This window comes from Apis dorsata, unplaced genomic scaffold, assembly GCF_000469605.1.
Source record: "Apis dorsata unplaced genomic scaffold, Apis dorsata 1.3 scaffold_553, whole genome shotgun sequence".
NCBI classification, from domain to species: domain Eukaryota; kingdom Metazoa; phylum Arthropoda; class Insecta; order Hymenoptera; family Apidae; genus Apis; species Apis dorsata.
Genome location: NW_006263769.1, coordinates 110,474 through 123,315, shown reverse-complemented (window position 1 = coordinate 123,315; position 12,842 = coordinate 110,474). Strand labels below are relative to the sequence as shown.

Sequence of the window (12,842 nt, the reverse complement as noted above, 5' to 3'; positions counted from 1 at the left end):
ATTATTTTATTATAAATTATTATTATAATTGATAAAAAATGATAAAAAAAAATTTGATAATTGATAAAAAAAAAAAATTTTTTTTTTAAATAAAAATATTTATAAGTTAAATACATTTTAAGAAAAAAGGAAAAGTGATTTGATATTATATGCTTATCATATATTTAAATATCAAAATAGTATAATTTTTTTTTATTATTTTTTTTAACTTTTATGCAAATTTTAAAAAAATTTTTTAATTATAAGAATTCGTGAAATATAATTTTAGTGCCGAAATTTATGTATCAGTTTTCTAAAATCATAGGAGTTCAATATATAATACTTAAAAATTGCAGGAATTTATAATAAAAATTCCATAAAGTATAATAAAAAAAATAAAAAACAAAAGAGAGAATACAAAAGATAAATTTTCTATTTTATGTCAATTTCAAAAATTCTATTTTAATCCAAATTTTAAAAAATTTAAAATATATTTATATTCTATAAGTAGCATATATGTCTAAAATTATGAACAAATTGAAAATTTGTTTAGATAATACAAATACATTGGTTGATTGATATCTATCATAGCTTTATTATACTAATAAATTTGAAAAATTTTATTAAATGGCATATTAATAGATATATTTTTAAAAAATTACATTTTTCAAGCATCAATTTTTCGATGTTATTTTTCAATAACATCTTTTTCAATTTAATAATTTTACATAAAATTGTCGAATTATTTTTTTTTATATATTACTTATAAACCAAAACAATCATTATTCAAAAAAACAATAATTTTTATTAATTTTTTAAAAAAATCTATCATTAGAACTTATAAACTAACTTTAATGTTAATAAAATCAAAATGTTTTTGGAATTTGTATAGAAGGATTTGCAAATCAATTCATAAAGTAAAATTTTAAGATTATAAATTCGTATAAAATATATATGTATATATATAAGTAGATTTTATGAATAAGACGATCTGAAGTCAGATATTTAATCATAGATTCAATAAAAACACATTATTATTATATATTTAATTATTTGAATAGAAATTTACAGATTTGAAAATATTTTAAAAATGATTTTTATTAAACTAATTGTAATTAATGCAATATTATTAAATATAAAATATATATATATAGAAAATGTTTTTTTTTTTTTTAATGTATCTATTCTTAAAATAATTAAAATTATTTGATCAATATATTTAATTTTATAATAAAATTAATTTTATTAAACTTTAAAAAAATTCCTGAAAATATAAATAAGATATAATTTAAATTATTTAAATATAAAAACAATATATTTTAATTTTATATTTTAATTTATATCAGTATTGAAATTATGTGTAGATAAATAAATAAAGAAATAAAATATATTATTTTTATTTAAATTATAACAATTATTTTATGATATTTAAAATATTTATTTACAATTTGTTCAATATTTATAAAAACAGAAAAAATAGAATTTAATATTTATCATAATATTTAACATTATAGTACAAATCTTACATTTCTAAACATATCAACAAAAATAAGTATATCAATTGAAAATATATATTTAAAATTTTTCTTAAAAAGAAAAATAAATCTATAAGATTAGAAAGCATATCTTTTTTTCTTATCAATAGTTAATAAATATTATAAAAAAAAATTGAAAAATGATATTAGAATAATCATTTCCAGAAGATATGTTTTTTGATATAGGATTTGTAGATTATTATTAGACATAATAATTTGTATTGTTTATAGAAATAAAAAACAATTCATTTTTAAAATAGATAAACAAATCTAGTCTTTGTTATTTGTTTTTTTTTGCAAGATATATTATTTGTAGTTTTAATGATTTTTTTCTAAAAATATATTTGTTCTGTCATATACAAAAATAATTAAGTATAAAAATAATATATAATAAGGACTAGATAATTCACATATAACAAGTAATATAAAAATAATTTTAAAATTTTAGACAAATTAGTCATCTGAAAATAATTAAAAATGTATATATAATAAAGATTTTAATTGTTATTTATCTATGTATATATAACTGATCAAACCATATTCATATTTAGAAAAATTATATTTTCTAATAAAAATATTTTTAAAAAATTATTTTTAGGCTTCATTTCAATATATATAGCTTCACTTCAATGTATATGACAAATTTATGATATTTTGAATAATATTTTAAAATAATACAAATTTGATTATAAGTATATTTTATTTTTATGGCGATGACAACCACAAGAATACAATCTTGAGGAAATAACATTTTAACTGAATTGCATATTGACACTATTTATAATACATGATGATAATAATTATTTATAACATATGTTGAATTTTTCAAATTAAAGAGGATAAAAATGTATTACAATGCATAAAAAATTCATTAGATTTTGTAAATCTAAGAAGTAAAAATCAAAACTCTTCGTCAAATATATGAAATAGAATTATCTTTTTTTTTTTTTTTTTTTTTTCAATTTTTCAACTGAAGAATGTAATACAAAATTAAATAGATACATACAGCACATTAAAGTTATTTGTTTAGAATTGAATTTTTTATTATATTAATTAACACTTAGATTTTATAGTCTAGAGCTTACAGCATTGCTTATTTGTTCCTTATCCGGATCACTTATTTTTGCATTTGGCATTATATTTCGACCTAATCTGCATGGTACATGCTTTTTTATGCATAAACCAATGAAGTCTTTGACATTCCCTGTCACAATATTGCACTGCTTTACATTTGCTACATTTTTTGTTAGCTTTATCTTCTCCACAAGTAATGCAAAGTGTAGTATTATCTAAAAAAGCTCTTTGACCATCAATTGCAGCTGATACTACTGATACTGCAGATGGTGGATCACTAGCTGCAAGAGTTGCAACCATTTGACGAAAAATTGTACTTTCTCTGTATGGAAATTCTCTTACACTTTCTCTCAGAAAAGCTTCCTGATATTCTGGTATACCATCACTTTTACTACATTTTAAAAATTTTCTTATTAAACCTTCAATAGTATCTGATTTTTTTTCTTCTCCTTCTTCATTTGTTTTGTCAATTTTTTCTGCTTTCATTGCTTCTTGTCTCTTCTGAAATTTAATCACTTCAGCCACAACACAATTTAGATAATGATATTTAAATGCCATCACTTCATTTGTTTCTGCACCTTTTGTCATTTCTTTGTGATGCATAGATTCTAAAACTTTTTGTACCTAAAAATTGTAAAAAAAAAAATACAATAATAAAATTAAAAATTATAACTGTTTATTTACATTATAGAAAAAAAACTATAATTGAATAAATCATAATTATCTATTTATCTAAAAAATATGTATTAACCTTAGTAGCATTTTCTAAGAGACCAGGATATCTTTGTAAATTCATAGCTACACGTACAGGATGTACATTTATTTGTATTATAAATTTATGAAAAGAATCTGCTAAATGTGGTGGAAGCATTGATTCAGTTTGTAAACCTTGTGGTTTAACATAATAATCAATATCAGCTTTTGGAATAAAATTATTGATAGTTGCTACACAATTATGATTTCCCACAAATGCTGCCATTTGTGCTGGAGTTCGTCCTACACTGTTTGTTGCTGTTAAACGTGCTCCATAAGACATTAAAAGATGACAAAGTTCAGCATTTCCACTAAGAGCTGCAAAATGCAAAGCTGTATATGTATGTTCATGTTGACATGCATTTACACCTGCTCCCTATAATAAAATATTTTAATTATTCATATTATATAATTCATATTATGATTGTATATTTTATATTATTGCTAATATTTAATATTTACTTATTAAATTTTTTTTTTAAATTTTTTAAATAATAAATTTCATATATTTTAGATAATAACTCTCAATATTCTTAGAATTTAATTTTTTTCAAATATACTATATAATAATTCTTTGAATAATCAATTATAAATTTCAATCTTTAATAATTTTATAATATGCATTATATATTTTTTTTGAACTTTCAAAAAATATTTTTTTGATAAAAATTATTTTATTTTCAAAATTCATTAATATACATATATAAATTAATTACATTTAAAAACAAGTATTCATTTGTTTAGAATGTAAAATGAAAAAAGATACTATATTTTAAAATACTATATTTTTAAAATTAAAAAAAAATATTTGATAAATTGTAATTGAAAAATCTTTTATTTATTATATAGATAAAAAAAAGTCAAAAATTTATATGTGAAATATATTTTCATTCGTTTTTTTATATAAGTAATATGCATTGTTTATTTATTTATTTTTTTTTTTACAAAAGTGACTTTGGATATTTAAATTATAAAATATTTTTAAATTATATCTTATTGTTTAATACAATCTTAAAAAGTTAACCTACTTGGTCCAACAGCATCTGTACTATTTCCTTGTTTCCTTTGTAACAAGCATGTTGTAATGGACTCATACCATTTTCATCCACAAAATCAATTTTGATTTTATTTGCTGTTAACAATACTTTGAGTTCAGATACTTCATTATTGCTGATTTTTGTAAAAATTTGCTTTTGTACAGCAATTAAACTCTCTGGTGAAGACGCCATTTTTCTTACTATCGATTAGCATAATGAAAATATAAGTATAAATGAGATATATAATCTATTATCTTATAGGAATTAATTATATAGGAAATCTTTTTTAAATAATTTATTATAAAATGTTAAATAATCGAAATAAAGACAAGGAGAATATAATATTTCCTTTATCTTTATAAATCTATAAATTTACACGAATGACAGTTCGTTCATTAATTTTATATATTAAATTTTTTATTACATATATAAATTTGCGAGAATACACTTAATCAAGTAAAGAAATTTAATTTTTCATCTAAAATAATTTCATCTAAAATAATTTTCATGAATTTGAATTTGTAATTATGGAAATCATTTTAAAAACTAGTTTGAATCTGTCTACAAATTGATATTGATTAAATTTTCAAAATATTCTTTTATAGCTTTTCTATTTTTTTAATAAAGATGATTATAATATTCAATGTAACTAAATAGTTATTTTTTTCCTTAAATACTTAAATATTGCAATAAAAAATATCGACAATAATAGTAAATATTTAATATCGAAATAAAAATATCGAACATACACTCTATCGACTTGATTCTACTTACCGTTAGATGTCAGAGTTATCACTTGTAAAAGAATTGTAAAAAGCAGTTATACTTCTGTACTTTTAAAAACAATTATAGTGATTAAAAATGTCCAAAATTGTAGGAGAAGTATCAACATTAATCAAACGTATGTATTTGATATTTAATTATTATAATCATTTTTTTAAAAAAATTGGTTATAATTTAGTTATAAAATATTATTATATAACACTAATATCTTCTATATGATACTAGAATTAATTTTTTCATTTCCTTAAATTTAAGTTATATTTAAGTTATATTATAATTGGCATTTCATAATGATTATAATTTAATAATAATATTATTGATTAATATTTTACATTAATAATTTTTTTCTCATTAATTTAAGTAAAATATGTTAATTATGATTTACAATTATGGTTATTACAGTTGGAGTAACAAAATCTGGACCTGCTTTAAGAAAATTTATATATTATGCAAAGGTTGAATTAGTTCCACCAAAAATATCTGATATTCCTGCTATAAGAAATGGTTTTCAAAATCTGATTATTTCTGCCAAAGAGAAACGATTTCTTCAACTTACTGTACGCGAAGCTTGGCTAAATACATTAGTTGGAATTGAAGTCCTATGTTGGTTTTTTGTTGGAGAATGTATTGGAAAACGACATCTTGCAGGATATAAAGTATAAAAATGTGTTTTTATTTACATGAATATAATCTGTATAATAGTCAAATAAATATATAAATATAAATTCAATTTTAATTATATAAATAAACATTAATATTATTTAATAAAGTATTTTTTATTCTATTATTTAATAAAAATTTGATTAAACAAAAATATTTACTTATTTATAAGAAATTAATATTAGATAATATTATATATATTGAATAATTATTTATTATGATAAAAAATAAGACTATGTTAATATATGTTGTTTTGCATATTGCCATATACATATTGCTCCACTAACATGAACATTTAATGATCGAATTACACCAGCTTGTGGTATTTCTATACAAGTATCAAACAAAGGTATCAAATTTGCAGGAATTCCATTCTTTTCATTTCTAAAAATAATAATTATTCTTATATTCTTTATATGAATCTATTTAATTTTATAATTACTTACCCTAAAACAAGAATTGTTTTTTTTTCAAATTTCATATTTAATAAATTTATACTATTAGCTGTTTGTTCCACTCCTACTAAAGACCATCCCATATCCTTTTTATCTAACAGATATTTACATAATTCATATGGTTTTATCTATAATGATTGAGTTAAGTTTATTAACTCGTTATTAAGTTTATTATAACAAGAACCATTTCTGAATCATTATTAATATAATAGTGAAATACCTCTGTAATAGTTATCCAATTTTCAGCTGATACACTAACATTTTGAAATTCTTTATCTTTAACTTGATTCAAATTAGCAATAACTAATTCTTTGACATTAAAAATTTCACAAGTACGAGCAAGTCCGCCTAAATTTGGAATACGATTAAGAAGACATGCTACAACTATAAGATTTTCTTCATTCGATATTCTTTTATGACAAATAGACTCTCTGATTGTTGGAAAAATATCATTATGTGATAAATTGATAGACATTATAGGATTAATTTTTTTTTGAATATCACTTAATTCTTCAAAGTCCATATTACATCTTTTTATAAATGGCTCTGTATCACCTATATTTTTTTTCTTTATTTTATACTTATTATTTATTATATATATATATATATGTATATATACAAAATGTACTTAGAAATTGTTATAATCATGATGATAATATATTTTAATAAAATACCTGAACGTTTTATTAAATATGACGATGTTTTAATATCAGATAATGATTTATTTAAATTATATAGTTGAAGTGCATGACCATTAAATTTTTTGAAATTCAAAATTGTAAAGAAATTTGGAATTATCCATTCACTTGCATCCATATCAGTCAATCGAGGTAATTCAAGATAAATTGTCTACAAATAAGAAAAATCTTATTATTTAAATAATATATGTTTAAATAATAAGTTATATATGTTTAATAATATATGTTTAAGTTATATATATTTAAAAATATATGTATAATATATGTTTAAATAATATGTTATATAATATATATATTTTTATGAATATTTCCATTTAATAGATTTAAATATTAATTTTATTTTTAATTAATTTACTTGTAAAGTATAGTCCAATATAGGATGAAATGTAGAAAGATAAAAATCATTCTCAATTTTGCTTGAATTTCTTATTAATCCATCTTTTAAACTTGTAATTGCAGCATTATATAATCCTTCATATTGTAATATAACATGATCAGAATTTAATTGTTCTAACATTTTATACAATTTTACAAAAATAATCTGTCATAAACAAATAATAATATATAATTTATTAATATAAATAAATATAATTAAATAATATAATTTATTTTATAATTTGATATAATATAATTTACCTGAGCATAAAGACGCATATTATATTGTTGTCCTAAACAACAACGGGCAATATAATTCAATGCTGTTAAAATAAAATTGCTTTGAGAATCTTTAGAAAGAAGTTTAGAAATATGATAGACAATACATATTATGGAACTAACACATCCTGGACGTATTGTAATACCCTACACATATTAAATTAGTTGAACTTTTGTATATAAAAAAACAAATAAATTCTATAAAAAAAAAAAAAACAGTTTGTTTAAATACCTTTTCAAAAAATTCCCAAATTTTATGATGAAATTCCACATTTTCTACAAAAATTTTTATTAATATCCACTCTTGCATTATTCTAACACTATGTTGATTACTTTCCAAAAGTAATAAATTTAAAAGAAATTCTTGTAATATTATAATGTCATCCTGTAAATAAATTTAATTTTTTTTATTTATTATTTTATAAAATATATTTTTTATTACCTTAGTTAAAATTGGCTGCATTATTAACAAAATTTGCATAATTCTGTGTTTTACTTTATGTATATATGAATAATTAAAATATCGTTTATTTTTATATTTTTCTAATTTTTGTAAAATAATTGGAAGAAATATTGATGCAAATTCTTTATCTTCATTAATTATTTTATGTAACAGAATAACAGAAGTTGCTCTGATATTATAATCTCTATTAATGAAATTAAAATATTAATTACAAATATATAAAATATATATAATATAATTAAAAATTATAAAAATACTTACATTATTTGTATGTGTTGTGGATAATAATTTTGATAATTTTTTATAATATATAAATAAACTTGATTTTCTATTTGTTTGTCTTTTCGAAGTACAGGTCCATGAAGCAGACATGCTAGTAGTGGTTCTTGCAATTTTTTTAAACAATATGTATTTAATAATCTCATTTCATTTAACAAAATTTTTTTTAATTTTGACACATTATTACTTTCTTCAAGTAATTGATTGATAAACTAAAAGTTTAAAATAATTTTAATATTTTAAAAAATATTAATTTATTAATTAATATGCTATTTTCTTACATTGTTTACAAAATTTTTAATATTGGGTAGTATTAAAAAATTATTATTTATAATAACTCCTACAAGATTTTCTATTGCCAGAAAATAAGTTTTGTTTTTTGTACTTAATAATGTAGTCTTCCAACAGTCAGTAAAAATAGATTCTAAATTTAATGTATTTTCTAAATTTTGCATTGCTCCTTTATTAACCATTGTTTTCAATATTAATGCTATTTCTGGAACAATTTCATTTCCTCCCATTTCAAATAAATAGGAAATATTTTTATTCCAATCAATTTTCTGAGGCCACATTTCTATTTCCACTTTTGATAAAAATTGATTTATAAGTTTTGCAAGTAATATATAACAATCTGATGCTATCTTTCCTTTAAATTTTATTTGACTTTCATCATTATTAAATATGCGAATGTCACAAATATCTAATAATGGTTGAACATAAAATGATGCATAATTTGCACATAAAATATTTTGTGTATAATGTAAAATATATAATGCATATAAATAATGCATATTTGTATATTGTTTTATATTTTGAATGATAAATATACTTTCCTTTTTGAATTTCTCAACATAATATAAAATTTCTTTTTCTGTTAAAAGTAAATATCCATTGTTAAGAATTAAAATAATTGTAGTAAGGTATCTGTTCATTTCTTCGTAATTGAACTTATATGGTATGCTTCTACTATTTTTAAGTAAAAATTTTAATGCATCATTAATATATAGAGATAATAATTGTTTGATATTTTTATGATTTTTTGTAATATTTAAATTAAGTAAATGTGACATAAATTCTACGATATAGAAAATATGTATAATATTTGCATAAGGTCTTACATCTATTCTCTTAAGTGATAATAGCCAATTATCAAGTATTTCTTTTATAGGACATGTTTTCTGTTCTATTATTAGATTTGCATCATAGAACATAATAATAATAATAGCAAATTTAGCAGGATTGAATTTGGGATGCAAATTTTTATATGTATATTCTTCACAAATAAATTTAATGAAATTTATTACATCTGCTTTTATCAATACTTTTTTCAGCCATCTTATTATATCATCCCATAGAAATGAATTTCTTATAAATGTTTCTTCTAAAGAAAATTCTAATAACATATTCATTACAATTTTTAAATCATTAATTTTTTTTACAGAAAGGAATATTATGTTTAAAAGTTCAATTTGAGATGCAATCTTTAATATATATGAGTGCATACTTAAATTTTTTTGAATCAAAGATTTAATTAAATTTAATTGATTATCTTCCCAATAATTTGATACTTTACTTGATACTATTCTTAAAACTTTCAACATATAAAATATTGGTATTGGAGCCCATGTTTCTTCATTCATTATCTTAAAAACTTTATTAAGAAATTCAATTTGTTCAGTTTTTACATGTATAAATAATTTTATAATATCATTTAATATTTCTGGTTCTTGTTGATAACTTTGACATTCATATAAATATGTATTATTTAAAACATGTATAAATAATTTTAAAAATTGATTGTCATACAAAAAAATAGGTGAATTACAAATATATAATATACCTTGTTTTACTATGGTATTATTTTCATGCAATAATATTCTCTCAAAAATTAATTGTAACCAAATATTGTCAAAGCAATTGTTACATACAATATGTTCTTTGTTTCCTTTTATCAATATTGGTAAATACGTTAATGCAGGTAATATTAAATGATGATGTTTTTCTTCTAAAGCTTCTAATATCAAAAAGTAATTTTGTTTAATGTCATTTATTGATATTTTTGTTTTAATTGATTGATGGCATACGAAAGGAATAATTTTATGTTTTTTTGATTTCAAGTCATTTTCATTTATAGTACTTATGAAATCAGTTATTCGTTTCATTATAAATAATGCTTGTTTACGATATTGTTGTATTGAAGATTTTAAACCTTGTAATAATAATAACCATAGTTGTTCTATATAAAATATATCATAATGCATGAAACTAATATTTTTTAAATTTACAGAAAAACATATATCTATTAAAATACTGAGTGCACTTAATAAATCTTTTAAATCATCCATTTTATTTAAAATATAATTCCATATAGGTGGCAAAATATCTTCATAACCAAAAGTATTTATTAATTTTGGTAAAATTGAAGCAAATAATTGCCATTCTTTATTTTCTTTTATTTGTAACCATAACATCATATCTTTTAGATATAGAGAATTAAAACGTTTCAATAGATTTGATTCCAAATCATTATATAAATATTTTTTTAATTGTAACGATTCTAAAAAACATTCTAATATTTTCAAATATAAAATTTTGCTTTCATTATTATTCAAACTATTAACATTCGATTTGCGAAAATTTATCATATGTTGCTCAAAACATTGTGAATTACAGTAAAGCGTTAACTGTAAAATTACAATATCATATAAAATTGGATATTCAAAAAAATTTTGTAATTTATCTTTTACAAATAAAGTATTTTCTATTGTTTTAAAACATAAATCATTTGGAATTATTCTAACATGCTTATTTGTTGTATGAAATATAAGTTGATATTCATAACATAAAATCATTCGAAATGTATATAATTTTTTTGCGTGTAAATTATTTTTTATTATTTCAGTGTTATAATATTTACTTAAACGATGTAATAATAAAAATGGATCATCTTTAAATGCAATTTCTAATAATTCTAAAATCGAGAAATCTATTGTTGAAATACGCATATAGCGTTCGTGTAAATCCATATTGTTACAATTTTTTTTTTTTTTTTAATATATTAAAAAAATTTTTTTTTAAAAAGCCAATATCTGGTTTTTTAAAACACATTTTTTTTATTTTTTTTATAGATTTTTTTTTTTTTAAAAAATTTTTTTTTTAAATTAAAAAAAAAAAATTTTTTTTTTTTAATTTAAAAAAAAAATTTTTTAAAAAAAAAAAAATCTATAAAAAAAATAAAAAAAATGTGTTTTAAAAAACCAGATATTGGCTTTTTAAAAAAAAATTTTTTTAATATATTAAAAAAATTTTTTTTTAAAAAGCCAATATCTGGTTTTTTAAAACACATTTTTTTTATTTTTTTTATAGATTTTTTTTTTTTTAAAAAATTTTTTTTTTAAATTAAAAAAAAAAAATTTTTTTTTTTTTTTTTTTTTTTTTTTTTTTTTTTTTTTAATATATATATATAAATTTATATATATAAATATACCTATATAAAAATATTAAAAATATAAATATATTTTTCGTTTATTTAAATATTCTTAATTTATAAGAATTTATTACAAATTAGTATTTTATTTAACTTGAATATTTTTGTACATAATAACATAAATGATTATACCTAACCAATAAACGCACACGTGGCTATTTAGAAATATACGTATCAAGTGTTAATTTATTTCATCATAAAAAGTTAATGGCAGTTTTTTAATAAGTGCGTTCTGAGACATATTGTGCACATCTTAAACTGAAACGAACTCGACAGTGGAGACTTCAACACTCAGCAGTTTCAGGAAATGTTGTATTTTCTGACAACAGGAAGCAACTTCCTGAAAATCATTAGCTTGGTCAAACAAGTGGTCAATAGCCGGCACATAAGTTTGATGAGAATGGCTAAAAGTAAATTTGAATATGTAAAAGAATTTGAACGTGATGATTGTTGTTTGCCAAATTGTTGGATTGTGGTTAGAATAGATGGAAGAAATTTTTCGAAATTTTGTGAAGCGCATCAATTTACCAAACCGAACGATGTAGCTGCTTTGCAATTAATGAATCGCGCGGCTATTACGGTTATGGAAGATTTCAAAGAAATCATTTTAGGATTTGGTCAAAGTGATGAATATTCTTTCGTCTTTCGAAAAGACACTGAACTTTATAAACGAAGAGGTATATATATTTTAAAAAATAGTTTAAAACATAATAAATTTAAAATAGTAAATAAATAATAGAAAACAAAATATATATATATGTGATAAATGCGTTTATTATTAAAATTATTATTTATATTATATTATATTTATGTTTTATATATATTTATAATATAAATATATTATTTAAAATATTTTTATAATATTTTAGCTTCAAAATTGATGACAAATGTGAATTCTCTTTTTGCATCATCATATGTTTATCATTGGCCTCGTTTCTTCCAAGGCAAAGAATTATATTATCCACCGTCTTTTGATGCTCGCGTT

General features: G+C 19.5%; 4 protein-coding genes across 7 annotated transcripts in view; 2 read left to right on the top strand and 2 right to left on the bottom strand.

Annotated features, from left to right (window-relative positions):
- Nucleotides 1-2,199: 2,199 nt before the first annotated feature.
- LOC102673474 (ankyrin repeat and MYND domain-containing protein 2) lies at nt 2,200-4,674 on the bottom strand. The gene is made up of 3 exons (XM_006620869.2): nt 4,370-4,674; nt 3,340-3,717; nt 2,200-3,212 (listed from the first exon to the last, which is right to left on the bottom strand). The coding sequence occupies exons 1-3, from the start codon at nt 4,568-4,570 to the stop codon at nt 2,628-2,630; spliced, it is 1,164 nt and encodes a 387-aa protein (XP_006620932.2). The 5' UTR covers nt 4,571-4,674; the 3' UTR covers nt 2,200-2,627.
- Nucleotides 4,675-5,113: 439 nt separating this feature from the next.
- LOC102673344 (ATP synthase subunit g, mitochondrial-like) lies at nt 5,114-5,886 on the top strand. Its single transcript, XM_006620868.2, has 2 exons — nt 5,114-5,279; nt 5,564-5,886. The coding sequence occupies exons 1-2, from the start codon at nt 5,240-5,242 to the stop codon at nt 5,821-5,823; spliced, it is 300 nt and encodes a 99-aa protein (XP_006620931.1). The 5' UTR covers nt 5,114-5,239; the 3' UTR covers nt 5,824-5,886.
- A 32-nt stretch (nt 5,887-5,918) lies between these two features.
- LOC102673122 lies at nt 5,919-11,424 on the bottom strand. 3 transcript variants are annotated; one of them, XM_006620866.2, is made up of 10 exons: nt 8,652-11,418; nt 8,353-8,582; nt 8,071-8,275; nt 7,861-8,013; nt 7,611-7,775; nt 7,330-7,515; nt 6,951-7,125; nt 6,497-6,831; nt 6,268-6,404; nt 5,919-6,205 (listed from the first exon to the last, which is right to left on the bottom strand). In XM_006620866.2, exons 1-10 carry the CDS (start codon nt 11,394-11,396, stop codon nt 6,055-6,057), a joined length of 4,482 nt encoding a protein of 1,493 aa, XP_006620929.1. In that variant the 5' UTR covers nt 11,397-11,418; the 3' UTR covers nt 5,919-6,054. The 3 variants fall into 3 exon arrangements, with proteins under 3 accessions (XP_006620929.1, XP_006620930.1, XP_031368871.1); XM_006620867.2 differs by lacking the exon at nt 7,330-7,515 and having other exon boundaries at nt 8,652-11,420; XM_031513011.1 differs by lacking the exons at nt 5,919-6,205; nt 6,268-6,404 and having other exon boundaries at nt 6,705-6,844; nt 8,652-11,424.
- A 519-nt stretch (nt 11,425-11,943) lies between these two features.
- Nucleotides 11,944-12,842, top strand: part of LOC102672414 (probable tRNA(His) guanylyltransferase) — a 1,806-nt gene continuing 907 nt past the window's right edge. The window contains exons 1-2 of one of the 2 annotated variants that reach the window (XM_031513031.1): nt 11,944-12,534; nt 12,727-12,842. The exon at nt 12,727-12,842 is cut by the window's right edge and continues 174 nt beyond it. In XM_031513031.1, coding sequence (XP_031368891.1) covers nt 12,165-12,534; nt 12,727-12,842 — 486 coding nt within the window. In that variant the 5' untranslated portion in view covers nt 11,944-12,164. The remainder of the gene's footprint in view (nt 12,535-12,726) is intronic. The other variant, XM_006620862.2, reaches the window with a different exon arrangement.

Bases quoted from the DNA above. Each gene is read 5' to 3' on its own strand.
- LOC102673474 (XM_006620869.2), bottom strand. From the start codon at position 4,570: ATGGCGTCTTCACCAGAGAGTTTAATTGCTGTACAAAAGCAAATTTTT. The intron at 3,718-4,369 runs GTAGGTTAACTT...ATTTTATTATAG, and splicing joins TACAGATGCTGTTGGACCAA to GGAGCAGGTGTAAATGCATG. The intron at 3,213-3,339 runs GTTAATACATAT...TACAATTTTTAG, and splicing joins TCTTAGAAAATGCTACTAAG to GTACAAAAAGTTTTAGAATC.
- LOC102673344 (XM_006620868.2), top strand. From the start codon at position 5,240: ATGTCCAAAATTGTAGGAGAAGTATCAACATTAATCAAAC. The intron at 5,280-5,563 runs GTATGTATTTGA...TGGTTATTACAG, and splicing joins AGTATCAACATTAATCAAAC to TTGGAGTAACAAAATCTGGA.
- LOC102673122 (XM_006620866.2), bottom strand. From the start codon at position 11,396: ATGGATTTACACGAACGCTATATGCGTATTTCAACAATAGATTTCTCG. The intron at 8,583-8,651 runs GTAAGAAAATAG...TTAAACTTTTAG, and splicing joins TTAAAAATTTTGTAAACAAT to TTTATCAATCAATTACTTGA. The intron at 7,776-7,860 runs GTATTTAAACAA...TAATATGTGTAG, and splicing joins TTTGGGAATTTTTTGAAAAG to GGTATTACAATACGTCCAGG.